This window comes from Amblyomma mixtum, chromosome 5 (genome assembly GCF_055824585.1).
Source record: "Amblyomma mixtum isolate Tamu chromosome 5, ASM5582458v1, whole genome shotgun sequence".
NCBI lineage: Eukaryota > Metazoa > Arthropoda > Arachnida > Ixodida > Ixodidae > Amblyomma > Amblyomma mixtum.
The window spans coordinates 19,732,895-19,748,088 of NC_143016.1; the positions used below are offsets into that span (position 1 = coordinate 19,732,895).

Genomic DNA, 15,194 nt, shown 5'->3' on the forward strand with positions numbered 1-15,194 from the left:
TTTGAAGACCAACATCACGAAACAACTAAGAGGCCAGATCGCAACACTCGATTTAGAAGAGGCTACTTTTCTTTGGTGATGGCTTTCGTGTTCTGTTTGTTTTTATTAATTTTTGTCCCTTCCTAAGCAACAGTAGTTGCTGTGTGCAAATCCCCATCCGTTCTTTCTGATCGCTTTTTCACTGAATCTCCTGCATATGAGCTCTACACACGAAGCTCCATCGATGCGCAAAATAAGCAAATGGGCTGCCTGAAAGCGTCTACAGGAAGAGATGTGTGTGAATTGGAACTTGCACGTGGTGCAACCAAAACAAAGTGCTCCCACGTAGGTACAGCAAAACAAAAGTGGAAGAACTCGCCTTCCAACAACAAAGAGTTTGATGCATGGAATAAGTTAGGGCCCGTTTTCTAGTAAAATATTTGGAACTCATCTTTAGCTCGCACTTATGTGGAGCCGGAATAAAGGAGGCCGATGTGAGACTTTGAAGAAAGCACTTCTGCAAGCAGAAAATGCTGATCGGTACTGCCCAGTCAACGCGGGCGCTGCACTTGACGGATATATTTTAAAGGCTGCATTCTGTAATACGACCACCAACCTCCGCCGTGAACCACCGCAGGTGTATTAAGTTCGCAGTGCACACACGTGAACTCGCATGCCTACCGAGGCATTGGCTTTCGTGGGACTTGTAGCCATCCTTGCATCCACAGCGGAAACTTCCCGGTGTGTTGATGCAGCTGTGTTCACAGTTGTGTCTGTTCGTGGCACATTCGTCAATGTCTGCAACGAGAAGAGAAAAATTTCGCTTATTTTTTTGTGTGCTCGTTTCACGTTTTTTTTAGATCTCGGTTCTTTGAAATACTTTTGTTCGGTCTGTCTTGGTTAGGAAAAGAATAACTCATTTCGGAGACATAGAAACTTGTCGAGCTCTCTCCGTGCGTGGAGTGAGGAGAACCTAACCGGGCTGAAGTTTATAGACGGCAGTTGTCTCTTTTAAGGACTGAATTAAGTTATAAAATGACTAATATTTAACGAATAAGTCCTGTTGGACCCTTAAATAGCGCAGCAAAGTTTAAAGTTTCGCCGCACTGTGGCGTCAACAAGCAAAAAAAGAAAGAGTAAAGAAAGAGGTTTTGCGTTGATCGCAAGAACCAGAGGCTCAGTACACGTTTGTATAAAAGTCCGGGAAGAAAGAGGATGAATGAATAGATATAAAAAGTTGACGCGTACGTGGCAGTGCATGCATCTGACTAGACTAAGCGTGTATGGTTGACTGTGTAAAATGACCCGCAGTCTGTTATTGGGGAGAACCGGCAACAGCTCAGTTGACCCGCAGTCTTAAGACGTTCCGAGAAGCGGTTGATGCGTGCTTGTTCTGACCTTTGCAGGAGACCTTGTCCTCGGCCAGAACGTATCCCGGCTCGCAGGAGCAGATGTAGCTCCCGTCCGTGTTGACGCACTTGGACTTGCACGGTGGAACACTTTGCTCGCACTCATTGATGTCTGCACAGAGGCGCGCGCATTATGGACGCAGTGCTCGCTGCAGTATCTCACTCACTCACTCACTCACTCACTCACTCACTCACTCACTCACTCACTCACTCACTCACTCACTCACTCACTCACTCACTCACTCACACTCACTCACTCACTCACTCACACTCACTCACTCACTCACTCACACTCACCTCACTCACTCACCTCACTCACTCACTCACACTCACTCACTCACTCACTCACACTCACTCACTCACTAACTCACACTCACTCACTCACTCACACTCACTCACTCTCACTCACTCACTCACTCACTCACTCACTCACTCACTCCACTCTAACTCACTCACTCACTCACTCCACTCTAACTCACTCACTCACTCACACTCACTCACTCACTCACTCACACTCACTCACTCACTCACACTCACTCACTCACTCACACTCACCTCACTCACTCACCTCACTCACTCACTCACACTCACTCACTCACTCACTCACTCACACTCACTCACTCACTAACTCACACTCACTCACTCACTCACACTCACTCACTCTCACTCACTCACTCACTCACTCACTCACTCACTCACCTCACTCACTCACCTCACTCACTCACTCACACTCACTCACTCACTCACACTCACTCACTCACTAACTCACACTCACTCACTCACTCACACTCACTCACTCTCACTCACTCACTCACTCACTCACTCACTCACTCCACTCTAACTCACTCACTCACTCACACTCACCTCACTCACTCACCTCACTCACTCACTCACACTCACTCACTCACTCACTCACTCACACTCACTCACTCACTAACTCACACTCACTCACTCACTCACACTCACTCACTCTCACTCACTCACTCACTCACTCACTCACTCACTCACTCACTCACTCACTCACTCCACTCTAACTCACTCACTCACTCACTCCACTCTAACTCACTCACTCACTCTACACGCGTCCGCATTCGAGCCGGTTTTATTTTTATCTTTTGTTATTGATGTTATCTTCATATGTTAGTGTAATGAGAAAGAGAGATTAAGAGGAATGCAATCGACGAGTAACGTCAAAGTAAGGTCTGCAAACGCTGTCTGATGGCGCAAGGCTCTAGGTATGGCGCTTCCAATCATTCTCCCAGAAAATCCATCACCGCTAAATCGCACCTTTCTGACCCTCCAGATTCTCGTGTGCCGTTGCAGCCGCGGCAGAGAAGTTTTGTTTTACTCCGCTAGTGTAAGTCTGATCACTGCTGAACCCTGGCATTCAATTCACAGCTTTCTATTCGTAATATACCACTGGAATTCAAGCTAGGGTTGTATTACCCAAAACCCGGAAAATCGTTCGGATATCAAAACTTTAGTGTATTATTAGAATTTAGATTTCGATCTCACCGATGCACTGCTTGCCCGATGCGTCGGCCTTGTACCCCTGGTTGCATATGCACCGGTACGAGCCCTGGGTGTTGACGCAACGGCCGTTCTTGCACAAGTGAGGCATGAGGTCGCACTCGTTGATGTCTGCACGGTAGGAGACGTGGCTGATTGCGGGAACAACGTAGGGTGGCTAGATGCCCGCTCGTATAGGCCAAGGTACTCAGAAAGACATGCCAAGTCCTGCTTTGTCTCTCATATTCCCCAAAAAATGTAGAATTATGGCATTCCTGAGTGGCTTTCTGCACTCGTGAGAACCAGGTGACTAGGATGAATTGAAATGCGCACTGAGAACAACTCAATCCAATTATTGTTCTCAGTAAAGAATGCTTCCCTTGCTCTTTCTGGCTATGTTGAAGGTTGTCCGGCATCAAAAGGCGCATTTATCGGCGAGAAAATTGGATTTTTAAATCTTCCCGCCAGTTGATTCAAGCTCGTGACGTCCTCACCGAAAACGACGGGTTGCCGTCATGGAGGTGTAGCGTAGCCTCTGAGACCCGTGCCGAAAATGGGTGTCGACGCACGCATTTTACGTGCGAAATCGGTTGGTGGCGGCGACATCTGTATTTTGCTTTTTCGATCTTTTCTAGCATCTGAAAGCTGCGTTTTCGGTAAGAGTGGTCTGTGTGATTAGAACGCGGTGCCGTATCGATACAGGCCACAACTTCTATTTGCCTTCAGTGCCCCTTCAAACATCGGCGCTGCTGTAACATATGGTGCTGAACTTTGCGATATACTTTGAGTTCTGTTATGTTTCTCAACGCTACAAAGTGAATAAATGGAGTTACTGTTTACATCGGCCACTCCGTTTCTTTGAGCTGTATTGATGAAGAAAGTATAAGTAGAAAATGCGCTTTATGACGGCCGCTATGGCAAGGTCGCCAAGAATCAACTGCTAATGACATGTCTTGCTGCGCTACAAAAGAAGGTTTGAACACAAATACCAACAGCTTGCAGCTTGTACATTGCCAATAGTTTTTGTTCTCTACTGAATAGTCCATTGGGCACGTTTTATCGACCTAAGAACATTGTTCGATACTGGCACCTGGTTTGGTTTAGTTTATCTGGGTTTAACGTCCCAAAGCGACTCAGGCTATGAGGGACGCCGTAGTGAAGGGCTCCGGAAATTTCGACCACCTGGGGTTCTTTAACGTGCACTGACATCGCACAGTACACACCTGGGATACTGGCGCGGGATACTGGCACCTGGAGTACTGCAGAATGGCTATTGGTTTTGGCGCCAGTAACTTGCTTTTTAAAGGAAACACATGCTTTTTTCAAGTACGTTTCATGCTGGCACTGTAGGCTAGGCATAAACCCCTAGGGTTGTCGCGGCGTATGCGAATTATAGAGACACACACGTAATTCACTTTTCCCGACGCATTGTACCGTACCTTGTCCGTCTTTGTTGAAACCCGTTTCGAATGGACACAGCTGGCGGTATTCCCCTGCACAGAAATGCAGAAGCGAGCACAAGTAACAGATGACAAGTCACTCAAATGAATATAATCGCTAGCCTCTTTTTTATTTATTTTATAAAAAAGCGATTCTAATGCTGAGCATTGGAATGCTGAGAATTGGAACTGCTTTTAGTGAACCCGCGGGCCTGAATTTTTTAAGAACCGCGGAAAAGCTTCCTAGTGAGTACTGTACAGAGGCGTCTCATAGCCGTACTATCCAAAAGTCCTTGTTTCCCTTCACTACTGAGGACGAAGAAACGGCTTCTGAAGGGTTCTATAACCTACTGTTAAGCCAATGTCGGACTTGCTGACCATTGCAAGTGTGACTGAAAATTAGGTAGAAATATTAAATTTGCGCCCATGCTTGGCGACGACTACGTTATACTGTGAAACTCACGAATATTTGGCGATTCAGTGTCATAATGATAAAACGACGAAGCCCTTTCAAGACGTCCTATTGTAGCCCCGTTTGTGCACTGCTGTGAGCGACATCGCGTGCGTGAAAAACTGGGGCGCTACGCGCAAGACCCAGGCATGGCGTAATGGAGGCGCGGCCACTGACTCGTGTTCCACAGCGGACAAGGCTCGCAGCGTGGTCCCCAAGCGGCGCCGATGCCGCAGCAGCAGTCCTCCCGTGACGACTCCCCGGCGGCAGCCCCCGGGCACGACGACACGCTCAGGTAGCACTGGCCCTGCCTCGTGTCTGCGGAGAGGCGAGCGCGTGTCACGTGCATTGGGAGCAGTCGCGATGTCGCTTGCACGCGGAACGCACGCGTGGCACAGTCGCAACCAGCTCAAGCGACATTTGAATCGACGGCCGTGCATGTAATGTGGCAGTCTGTGATAGCGAGATGAGGCTGTGCACGAGCGGCGAATGTCCGCTGAAATTTTTTATTGTCTAGCCAGCAAGAGAATGCGAACACAACTGTTTTTGTTTCCTGTTTGTCAGAACAACAAGGAAAGTATCACAGAACGCTGGAATGCGTGATATGATTATTGCACGTCTTTTAAGCGGAGGACAGACTGGACAGTGGAGCATTTAAGTGTATGTAAGCATTGTCTTTGTGACCTGAGCATAGTGATACAGTGCCATCAGGATAATGGGACGCACATTCATGTCAGAGATGGAAGAAATACTTTTAGTGCGTGAAACAAGCTTAGCTTCCTTTCTCAAGCGACATTGCTTTATGTTGGATAGACTCGGTACTCACAGGCATGGCTGATACGCGTCGGTTGCCATGTGTTTACTGTGCCGCGCCATGATCTCAAATGGTACTTCGTTACAGGCGAGGGAAACATTGAAGGTCTACCTCTGAATCCGCCCATGAAAATTGAAAGGTTGGTTTGCTGCTGAACGCATGAGCTAATATGTACAGATGTGTTAGGGAGGTAAGCTAAAGCCTGCAGGAAAAAAGCATCAAGTCTGAGGATAGCTTCAAGTAATGTGCACGGTAGATAGCCTCTCCTGGTCTTATGCTCTATTCTCGCTCTCAGCTCTCTGGAGAGAGTGAGTGGAAACTTGCAGGAATTATGTGCAGGGACAACGGTGTATTCTGTGCGGCGCGCTATTTGACTTACCCAGACACTGCTTGCCATCGCGGCTGGTCTCGAAACCCCCATGGCAGTGGCAGCGGTAGCCGCCGTGCGTGTTCACGCAGTCGCCGTGCTGACACACGTCCGGCTCTTCTCGGCACTCGTCGATGTCTGTCTCGCACGCAGGCACACGGAGAAGAAATAGGAAGAAAGAATTTCGCTGTCAAGCTTGTGGTCCAGAACGAAGTAGTAATACTTTCGTCCAGGGCTCGCCTCTCAAAACTACGCAACATTGTATCGACAAACTCAATGAATTTGTAGCGTTAGAAATGAGAGTTCAGAGATGGACAAAGCTTATGGGTTGCAAATGGCATCTGTCGATTTAATTTGATGCTCGCAGCGAAATCTGGTGCAATTCCCGTTGTCTATTCATCCAGTTTATCACATAATAGTCTCATGACACTCACTCTCAAGATTTCATGGCATTGGAGTTGAAGGTGTAGATTGTACCAGCCAACGAACGCTTTGAATTTTCAATACCGGACGCACGAAAAAACGGTACGTGACTGGCTCGCGTCCATGATTTCGGCAGTCGATATAGCACGGGATGTGCGATAGCAAAAATGCAGCACCGTTCATGCAGCGTTGCGACGCGCGAAAAGCCATGATAATTAAGCCCAATACTTTCCGGTGCCTGCGATATAGCTTCGGCTTCAGTGTTAGATTGTGAAGCTAAGAATAATAATGCACATCTCTCAGAACGGAGGGTATAACAAATCGCTCGCTTTCATTAAAGGCTACGAAAACCAAGCGCTCACTGCGAGTAAGCTATACCTTGGCAGTCGTCCCCGAGGCCAGAGGACCGCATACCGTCGGGGCAAACGCACTGGAAGGTGCCCACTAGGTTCTTGCACGCGAAGCGGCAACCGTGGTTGCCCGCCGTGCACTCGTCCAGATCTGCGTCGTGCAAAAAGAGTTGCATCAGGCTGCGCGAATGATTAGTGTCCTTATTTTCCATAATCTTTCATGCTCACTCTAGTTACACATGCCCAACATTCTCGGAGAAGTTTTTTAATATTGGAAAAATGCAAGGTAGTCGTATATTGGAGGTAATGGTCCATCCTTCCGATATCTACCAAAATATTTCTTTCATGGCGTTTCCATCGCTTTAATCGAGCAGTTAAGACTGCCATAGAAAACCGATGGGGAACGCTTTTGAGGAGAGCAAAAACGTTAATAGCAAAAGAATGCAAGCCTGCCGACGGGATATCTGCGGATATATTGATTGTTATAATCAAATCTTACAATATATGAGAAAATTGCGCTCATAAACTCTTTCCCGTTCAAAAATGTTTTTGTCCAGAATTATTGCATATGTCTATTTGCAATGTCACCCATCTAAAATGACTGCCCTGGGCCGGCTCGATCCTCGCCCTTTAACTGATGATAATATCCTGGGGCCGTGGCCACAGCAGTCGACTGCCCTCAAGGCTTACAAGGCACTTTTTTGCTTCCTGAGGTCGACTGGCTTGAGGGACCAGTTGTGACTGTGCCCCTCGACTTCCACCCCACTCTCTCTCTCTCTTCAGTCCCCTCATTCGTATTCCTCAATGCAGAGTATACAACCACAAAACCCTTCTGGTTGAAATTCCTGCCTTCCCTTTTCCTCTTTATCTCTCTCTCTCTCTCTCTCTCTCTCTCTCTCTATATATATATATATATATATATATATATATATATATATATATATATATATATATATATATATATGAGGTGATTATTTGAAACAGTTCCCCAGGTCATACTAACAGTTGCACAGATTACGGAAACATAGTTGGACTTTTCTCCCAACAGCTGATGTTAATAACTTTCTAACAAAACGTGCATCTCTGACAGAAATACCTTACTGGTTCGTTTGCTCAGTGCAATGCTACAACACTGAGGGCGCCAGTTGATGCAGAGCAACTACCAAGACATTTACGTTTGCTCACACCGCACTGTGTAGCCACTCTGGTTTTAAAGTGAGCAGCGCCGGCGCAGTGCCCATCACCGCCCTTGCAGTGCATTGCAAAGACACCGGCTTACGTCCGTGTGTATACCTTGGCAGTGTTTTCCGTCGGGCGCCAGGGCGTATCCGTAGGGGCACATGCAGCGGTACGAGCCGGGCGTGTTGAGACAGCGGAACGCGCAGTCGTGCGTGCCCAGCTGGCACTCGTTCACGTCTGCGAGGAAGAAGGCAGTGAGCAGCAGGAGGCACGGACATGTCCCTACGTAAAGCTGGAAGTGGAGTGTGTGCGCTCAAGAACAGTGAAACTGTCGGGGGTGAAACACCCTTGAACTCATCAAAGGTGATCATTTACATATCCGCTTTCGCCTCCTCTGCGGTTGTTACGGGTGGTTTGTTCGGACGTGTAGGGAGCCGTTTTAATGACACAGAAACTGCGCAGCTTAAGCTGTGCTTGTATAGCAAGGCAGCGGGTTGTGATTGCGCAAGCGCGGAACTCTGCTTTTCGTTCTGCGTATGCGCTCTGTTTGGCTACAGTTTTTCTAGTGTACGTGCAAAACCCTCGAGTGCACGTGTACTGCAGCTCCTGTTCTAGGCTTTGACGGCATTGTCGAAGGTATGTTTTAGAGGCCCCAGGACGAATACGTGAAGAAGGAAATGTCATCAAAACGCGATTCTTACATGAGGCACAGATTCGAGCCTGTTTGTGCTGTCCTATCATTATTCGCGTCTCTGTCCTGTTTGTGCTGCAATATATCTGCCAACACGCATTAAGCCGGCCAAGAAACCGTGTTGTTAGGCTTTTTGGACTAAGTATCAGATAATTCAGGATGCTTTTAGCAGTAAGTCATGCTTTGGATGAGGCACAGGTGGTATATTCGGTAGCGAAGAGTTGTTTACGCTGTACCTTTAATCTGACGACATGTCTACGATATTTTTTAAGCTTTCTTCTCTTTCCCTAAGTACACTGCGCAACGACGGGCGTAAGAGAAGAGAGGCACCATAAGTTGAGAAAGAAGGTTCTCGCACCTTCGCAGACCTGGTTTACCCCCGGAGCGTATCCGGCGAAGCAGCTGCACTCGAATCCACCCACGGTGTTCGAGCAGCGGCCCTTGTCGCAGACGCCCGGCTTCTCGGAACATTCGTCCACGTCTGCGTGGCGCCGCCAGGACGGGAGGGGAAAAAGTAATTTAGGTCAGGCAGGCGGACCTCACGCCGTATATCGCACAATGCTGTAAAACGTGAATCCAAACTCTACACATAACGGAGTAAAAAGGGAGAAAATTTGTCTTCTGGCGCCCACCCTTTAAAAACGGGAGTTTGCTATAGGAGAGCTTACTCCCTGTTTTACTCCCATATAGGTGTATTCGTGTTTAGAGTGCTGCAGGCGGTTTTCACTACACTCTAAACACTAATACACCTATATGGGAGTAAAACAGGGAGTAAGTTGTCCTCTAGCGAACACCCTTTTGTAAAAAAGGAGTGCGTTAGAGGACAACTTACTCCCTCTTTACTCCTCTATGTTTTAGAGTGTAGGTTTCAGAGTGTGAGAAGGCAAGTCGCCCACGTTTGCCTTGTGCCAACTTTGACGCCATTAGTCAGCTATTATCTTACCTCGTTTCCTGGCGCTTTTTAGCAAGAAATTCTTAACTGCAGCAAGCTGCTTTTGTTTTCAATGGGCAGGAGCTAGCGTTAACGCAAGTGGATGGCACTCAAACGCAGGCAGTTAGTAAGGCTAGACTTATGCTCTTACACTTACGCCTCAAATTAGACATACTGCGTTTGAAATTGCAGGCGTCGTCCGTACAAGATATGAAAGGCTGATTAATACATAGGAAGCACCAGGTAGAGTAAATTGCACAGTAGCTAGGTGGGCGAGTTTGTGATACTTATTCGTATTAGTTTTTTGCGCTGTTAATTTTGGGCAGTAAACCGCCGCTTCAGCATCTGTTTTTCAAGGTAGCATGGCAAATCCTTTTGTCGTAAGTCATCTGCGGCAATGCGCGGATGTTGCAAACCCTTGGCAACAGAAAGGTGACTCACCGACGCAGCCTCGGCCCGACGTGTCCAGCTTGAATCCCGGCTCGCACTCGCAGCGGTAGGAGCCGTCCGTGTTGATGCACTTGCCGCTCTTGCAGATGTCGGGCGTCATCACGCACTCGTCGATGTCTTCAAAGTGTAAAGGGAAGAGGATGTGGAGGGCGAAGAATAAAAAAAAAAGTCGGAACAATGTGCACTTTTATGACAGTGTGATAGGAACCAAATTTTCCGTCTTTTTAGCTCGACTCAATTACAGTCAACTCCTTTGCTGTTGCGCTGTGCCCAAAACTGATTTGATGTCTTATATTCCCGGGAACGGGTGTGTCTTGAACAGCTGCCTAGAATAACTAGGCTGGCTAGGAAAGCTTCCGCGTACGTCCTGTTTTTTCTTTGTGTGTACGCCAACAGTGCTAAAGAATTTCGCCTTTGTGCCTATACCCTTTCACTGCGTGGAAAGCGGGCGATTCCTCTGAGGTTCTAGACTAAAAAAATCAATTTTGATTTTCACGTAACTGGCAACGAGGACAGTCGTATAACTAAAACACGAGAAGACGCAAAGCGAATCGCTTTCAGGCTGGACATTTTTATAACTGGGTGGATTAACTGGGAGTTATTATAATTCGGAGGAGGAAATAATTCTCAATAATTACGATTTATATTTGGCAGGCTAGAGCCAATATTTGCCGAGCAACGGGACCAGCTATACCTTACTGCTACTGTAGGCATGTTTTTTTCGCTACAAAAGTACGCGTCTACCTCGAGTTCCGCAAAAATTAATGAATTCAGTAGAATGAAACCTTGTTTCGAATCCGCATTTTTGCGCCCGATTGGCGCGGTACCCCGCTGAGCTTTGTGTGGTGCGGTAAGTTTGCGAGAAACAAAAATAAAGATAATGTAGAATTACAAAGCTGTTTTGTCATCCAGCTTTCTGCACTTGACAGTGTTAACATGCACCAATCGCCAGTAGATACGTCTTCGCCTCTGCGCGGACGGCCAGTGGCTCTCGTTCATTTCATTTCTTTGCGATTTGTTAAGAACATAAGTGTTTCTATTAGATTGACGTTTAGTTTGACAACGCCGAGGAAGGCGCTTCATTATCAATATAGCTAAACAGCCTCCACAGCATCCTTTCGCAGTAACCATTCTTAATTCGATTGCAAGTATAAACATGTATAACGTACTCCACTGTCTGCAAACGTAGCCCCGAAGCCGAGTATAAACAAACAACTCTTATAGCGTAGCCACTGCTGAATAACGTGTCTCCATAGTGCCCATATGTTTACAGCTGCGTCGACTATAACTTAACCTAACTCTCTGTTTCGTGCTAGTTTGGGGAAAAGATGATGCTTACCCAACGTGGCGCCGTCGACTTCCACGAAGCCGATGCCCAACGGACATAGCGCCCTGAAACTGCCTTGTTAGGCACCGAGAAAAAAAAAGCATCAATTCGCAGCTTGCATCGCCATCTTGATCAGTGTCATGAATAGACTGCAAGCGCTTAACAGAAAAAGGAGTCGAAGAGAAGGACGACCTCTGAACAAGGTTCATGTTTGTACAGTATACTTCACCGTTCCTCAATATATGTACAGCCTTTGTCAAAAGTGACCGGGCACAGGTGGTTTCTTTCTTAGCCGCGTAGCGAAGCACTTACGGCAGCCCTTAAGCTATGAATCTGTATAGAGTGAGGTGAGCCCTTGTCCTCACATTTTTACATCTTTCAGTCCTGGGGGCTGCCGTAACGACTCCATTATACAGCTGAGAAGCGAAAACCTGTTGCTTGGTTACTTTTGACGAAGAGGGTACAACCTTTATTGAATGATATTGTTAATATCATTGATTCGTTATGCTTGCTGTTCGCTTTTCCATTGATGTGAGGCATTTGGTGGATGGCTGCACATTTATTGAAGCGGAGAAAAAAAAATAGGACGGAAAATAACCACAAGGCTCAAGATTACGGCTCACATTCCTTACTCTTGTTCCTCTCTCCTTCAATGCGAGTATAAGAAACAACCTGGAATAAGTACGTGATTTCGTTAGTCGTTTTATTCAAGCTTCGTAAGAACTTCTACACGCCGCGGTGGCTCAGCGGCAATGATTTTTGGCTGCTGATCCCGGCGGGTTCGAGTCCCAGCGGCAGTGGCCTCATTTCGATGGAGGTGAAATGCAAAAGAGCCCGTGAGGTGTGTGACGTCAGCGCTCATGAAAGAACCCCGAGTCATCTAAACTAATCCGGAGCCTTCCACTACGGCGTTCCTCACAGCCCATGTGTCGCTTCGGGGCACTGAACGCCACATTAAAAAAAAAATTCATCACAAACTCTTTGACGATTCATTCAAAAATAATACAGAAATTATTCAATATTTTTTACTTTGTTTTACAATTTTTGAACTTTCAAAATTCTTTGCAACTTTTTTGTTTATCTTGCCACATGTTTATGCATCAGTTTTACATCTCATTCTTCCGGCTCTACGTCGTACCTTATGAAATGAGAGCAACGTTGGCGTCCCGATAATCATAGCCAAATCAACAGCAACGAAAAGAGGGCGTTTGAGTGAAGACATCTCGCCCGAGTTGTTTTTCAAGCAGGCAAGCGTAGCAGGGGGCGGCAGAAAGTTATGTGGGCGGATGAGATAAAGAAGCTTGCGGGGATAGGGTGGCCGCAACTGGCAAATTACAGGGTTAATTGGAGAGACATGGGAGAGGCCTTTGCCCTGTAGTCGGCGTAGCCAGGCTGATGATGATGATCGAAAAGAGGATAGAAAAGGAATCCCCTCGGTGTTCTCAAAAAGAATATTAAACGTTAACGAGGACGGCAGGGGCTTAGGCGCAGTTGTGACATTTTGAATTTTGCTGGAATATGATGACCATGGCTGACTCAAAGGAAGAAGTTTCGCATACCAACGGAAAGAGTTCTTTGTCTTAGCGCTTCCGTCAAGAGGACTTACCCTTGGGGACAGCGATAAGCAGCTCACGTATAGGTCTTACCGATTAGGCAGCGTCAGCCATTTATCGGCAGTCGTAACCTTTTCAGACAAGATTAACGATTTTGATTCAGAACGAATTTTTTCTCCCTAAATTGCAGAAATTGGCCTCAAGAAAGCCAAGTCATTAGCTTTAGAGTGAAAAATGCCAACAAATAATTTTTTACACGCACAGAAAAAATTTCTGGCAAACCGTTGAAATAATTGAAAAGTGAAGTATTAAAACATCATAATTGATGAAATCGGCACCTTATGGATCGCGGAATCGTTTTGTGTACACAGTGTACACAGTTGTGTACGAAGCGTCTTAAAGGAACCCTGAAATGGTTTAGATAGGCATATTATATTGCAAAACATCTGTAGAGGGTGTCTTTGTAGATATTTGACAAAAATGTTTAAAGCTCCGCGTGGATCCTATAGTTTCGAAATAATTTTTGACAATTGCTGCTAAGAGTGCCCGTCTGCCCACTGACGTCATCTGGTAGGGGAGGCGCGGTCGGTGAGATGTCGCTCAAATCGGTTGCGATCTAGAGTCAGTGGAAAATTTTTGAAAGTTATTACAGTGACTTTATTGCGAGCTACTGCGAGCAGCAATTTTTAAAAATTATTTCTAAAATATAGGGTCCGCGCAGAGATTTAAAATTCGACTCGAATACCCACAAAGACTACCTCTACAGATCTGTTGCACTATAATATGCCCATCGAAATCATTCCAGGGTGTCTTTAAGGTGTTTACGAGATCACAAGACGGATGAAAATAACTGCTACAGTGGAAGATGGTGTGAGACAGGAAAGCGGCCCGCTAACGACGACAGTTCATGGCGGGCGCATCCCCTGGAGGTCTCAGGGCTCCAGCACTCACTCTCGGTGGGAGACGGGCAGCGGGTGCAGAGCGAGTCACCCCAGCCGGCCGAGCCGTGCATGCAGCAGCACTCCTGGCGGCTCATGTTGCCCGGTCGGGGTTCCGAGCACCGGTCCCGGTGGTAGCGCAGGAAGCACTGCTTCTGCCTCGTGTCTACAGGAACAGAGGGGAAATGGAGAGAGGGAAAGGAAGGCACGTGGGTACGAAGTGAAGTACAGAGAGTCATAAACGAGGCGATATTCACAACGAAGGCATTACCCTCGAAGGGAGCTCCGCAAGGCTTCTTCTTGAACTTAAAGCACAATGAAAATTGGCAGGCGTGGTAATTTGAATGTAGCCAAAGGAAGTTTTTCTCCGAAGCACCAGACTGCGTAACGAGCCGATCAGTGTAATGAGGCACAATGGGGTCGCGTGCTGCTAATGAGCGTACTCGTTAGAGGAATTCTGTGACGTCGGTTAGCACCGGGTAATTATCGCCCTAAAGTTGGTGGATGAATGCTTTATTGTGTTCTCATAGTTTGTTAAGTTTTGGCGACGGTTCCTGCTTTTTAGTGGCGGTATGTTAAAATAACTGCGCAGATAAGATTGGCGTACTCGGTATAGGTTATTTCTTTTTTTACGAAAAGCTTCACCGGGCAAGCGACTCAAAGTTTTTGCGAGGTTTCCTCTCACGCTGTGGCATTTTCACGCTTTTAATTTTTTCAAACATGATAATGTGGAAACCGATTTCTTTATTCTTCTTGCAAAAGCGTGCCCTTTCCTTATGCTCGCGTTTAGTATGGCTGCTTGCATTGAAATGCTTTATGTATCGTTTTAGAGTTGGGCGATGTAGGATTCCAGATCAACGATATCAACTCTTGTTTCTTCAGCGCGTGGCGAAAATAGTGACAGTTAATTTCTCTCCTGTTCCCGACTCTCACTCAAGCACACCAACAGGTTTTGGCCACCCAACAATCCTGCTCTTTATAGAGGATTCCAAAACCACAGTTGTCTGTACGTTGACTCTCCATCTCTCGACATCACTGCTTATGCCATAATAAATGCTAGACACTCTTTGAAAAACTGGTCAATCACTTTGCAGTGTTTAGCGCTTGTAACAACCCTCATGACAAAAAAAAAAAATCCCAAAGCAAGGCCTCCGTACCGATGCAGGTCTTTCCGTCGGTGGAGAGCCTGAACCCTGGCGGACAGGTGCACGTGAAGCTTCCGCGGGTGTTGGAGCACACACCTCCCATGCAGAGTTGCGGGATGGACAGGCACTCGTCCACGTCTGCGCAGGTCAACACACACGACTCCGGTGAGGGAGGAGAGGAGACACTGGGTGCGGCCAAGGTCCGAGCTCTTAGGCGGACATGTCTCGATATTACGAAA

General features: G+C 46.9%; 1 protein-coding gene across 1 annotated transcript in view; it reads right to left on the reverse strand.

The window, feature by feature from the left end:
• Window positions 1-15,194, reverse strand: part of LOC149341442 (fibrillin-1-like) — a 100,671-nt gene that overhangs the window by 13,239 nt on the left and 72,238 nt on the right. The window contains exons 48-60 of the mRNA XM_089543549.1: window positions 14,968-15,093; window positions 13,824-13,976; window positions 11,332-11,394; window positions 9,984-10,109; window positions 8,970-9,092; window positions 8,035-8,157; window positions 6,770-6,892; window positions 5,981-6,106; window positions 4,965-5,105; window positions 4,337-4,390; window positions 2,904-3,029; window positions 1,378-1,500; window positions 661-777 (exon numbers count right to left, since the gene is read on the reverse strand). Of these exons, the coding sequence (XP_089399675.1) occupies window positions 661-777; window positions 1,378-1,500; window positions 2,904-3,029; window positions 4,337-4,390; window positions 4,965-5,105; window positions 5,981-6,106; window positions 6,770-6,892; window positions 8,035-8,157; window positions 8,970-9,092; window positions 9,984-10,109; window positions 11,332-11,394; window positions 13,824-13,976; window positions 14,968-15,093 (1,524 nt within the window). The remainder of the gene's footprint in view (window positions 1-660; window positions 778-1,377; window positions 1,501-2,903; window positions 3,030-4,336; window positions 4,391-4,964; window positions 5,106-5,980; window positions 6,107-6,769; window positions 6,893-8,034; window positions 8,158-8,969; window positions 9,093-9,983; window positions 10,110-11,331; window positions 11,395-13,823; window positions 13,977-14,967; window positions 15,094-15,194) is intronic.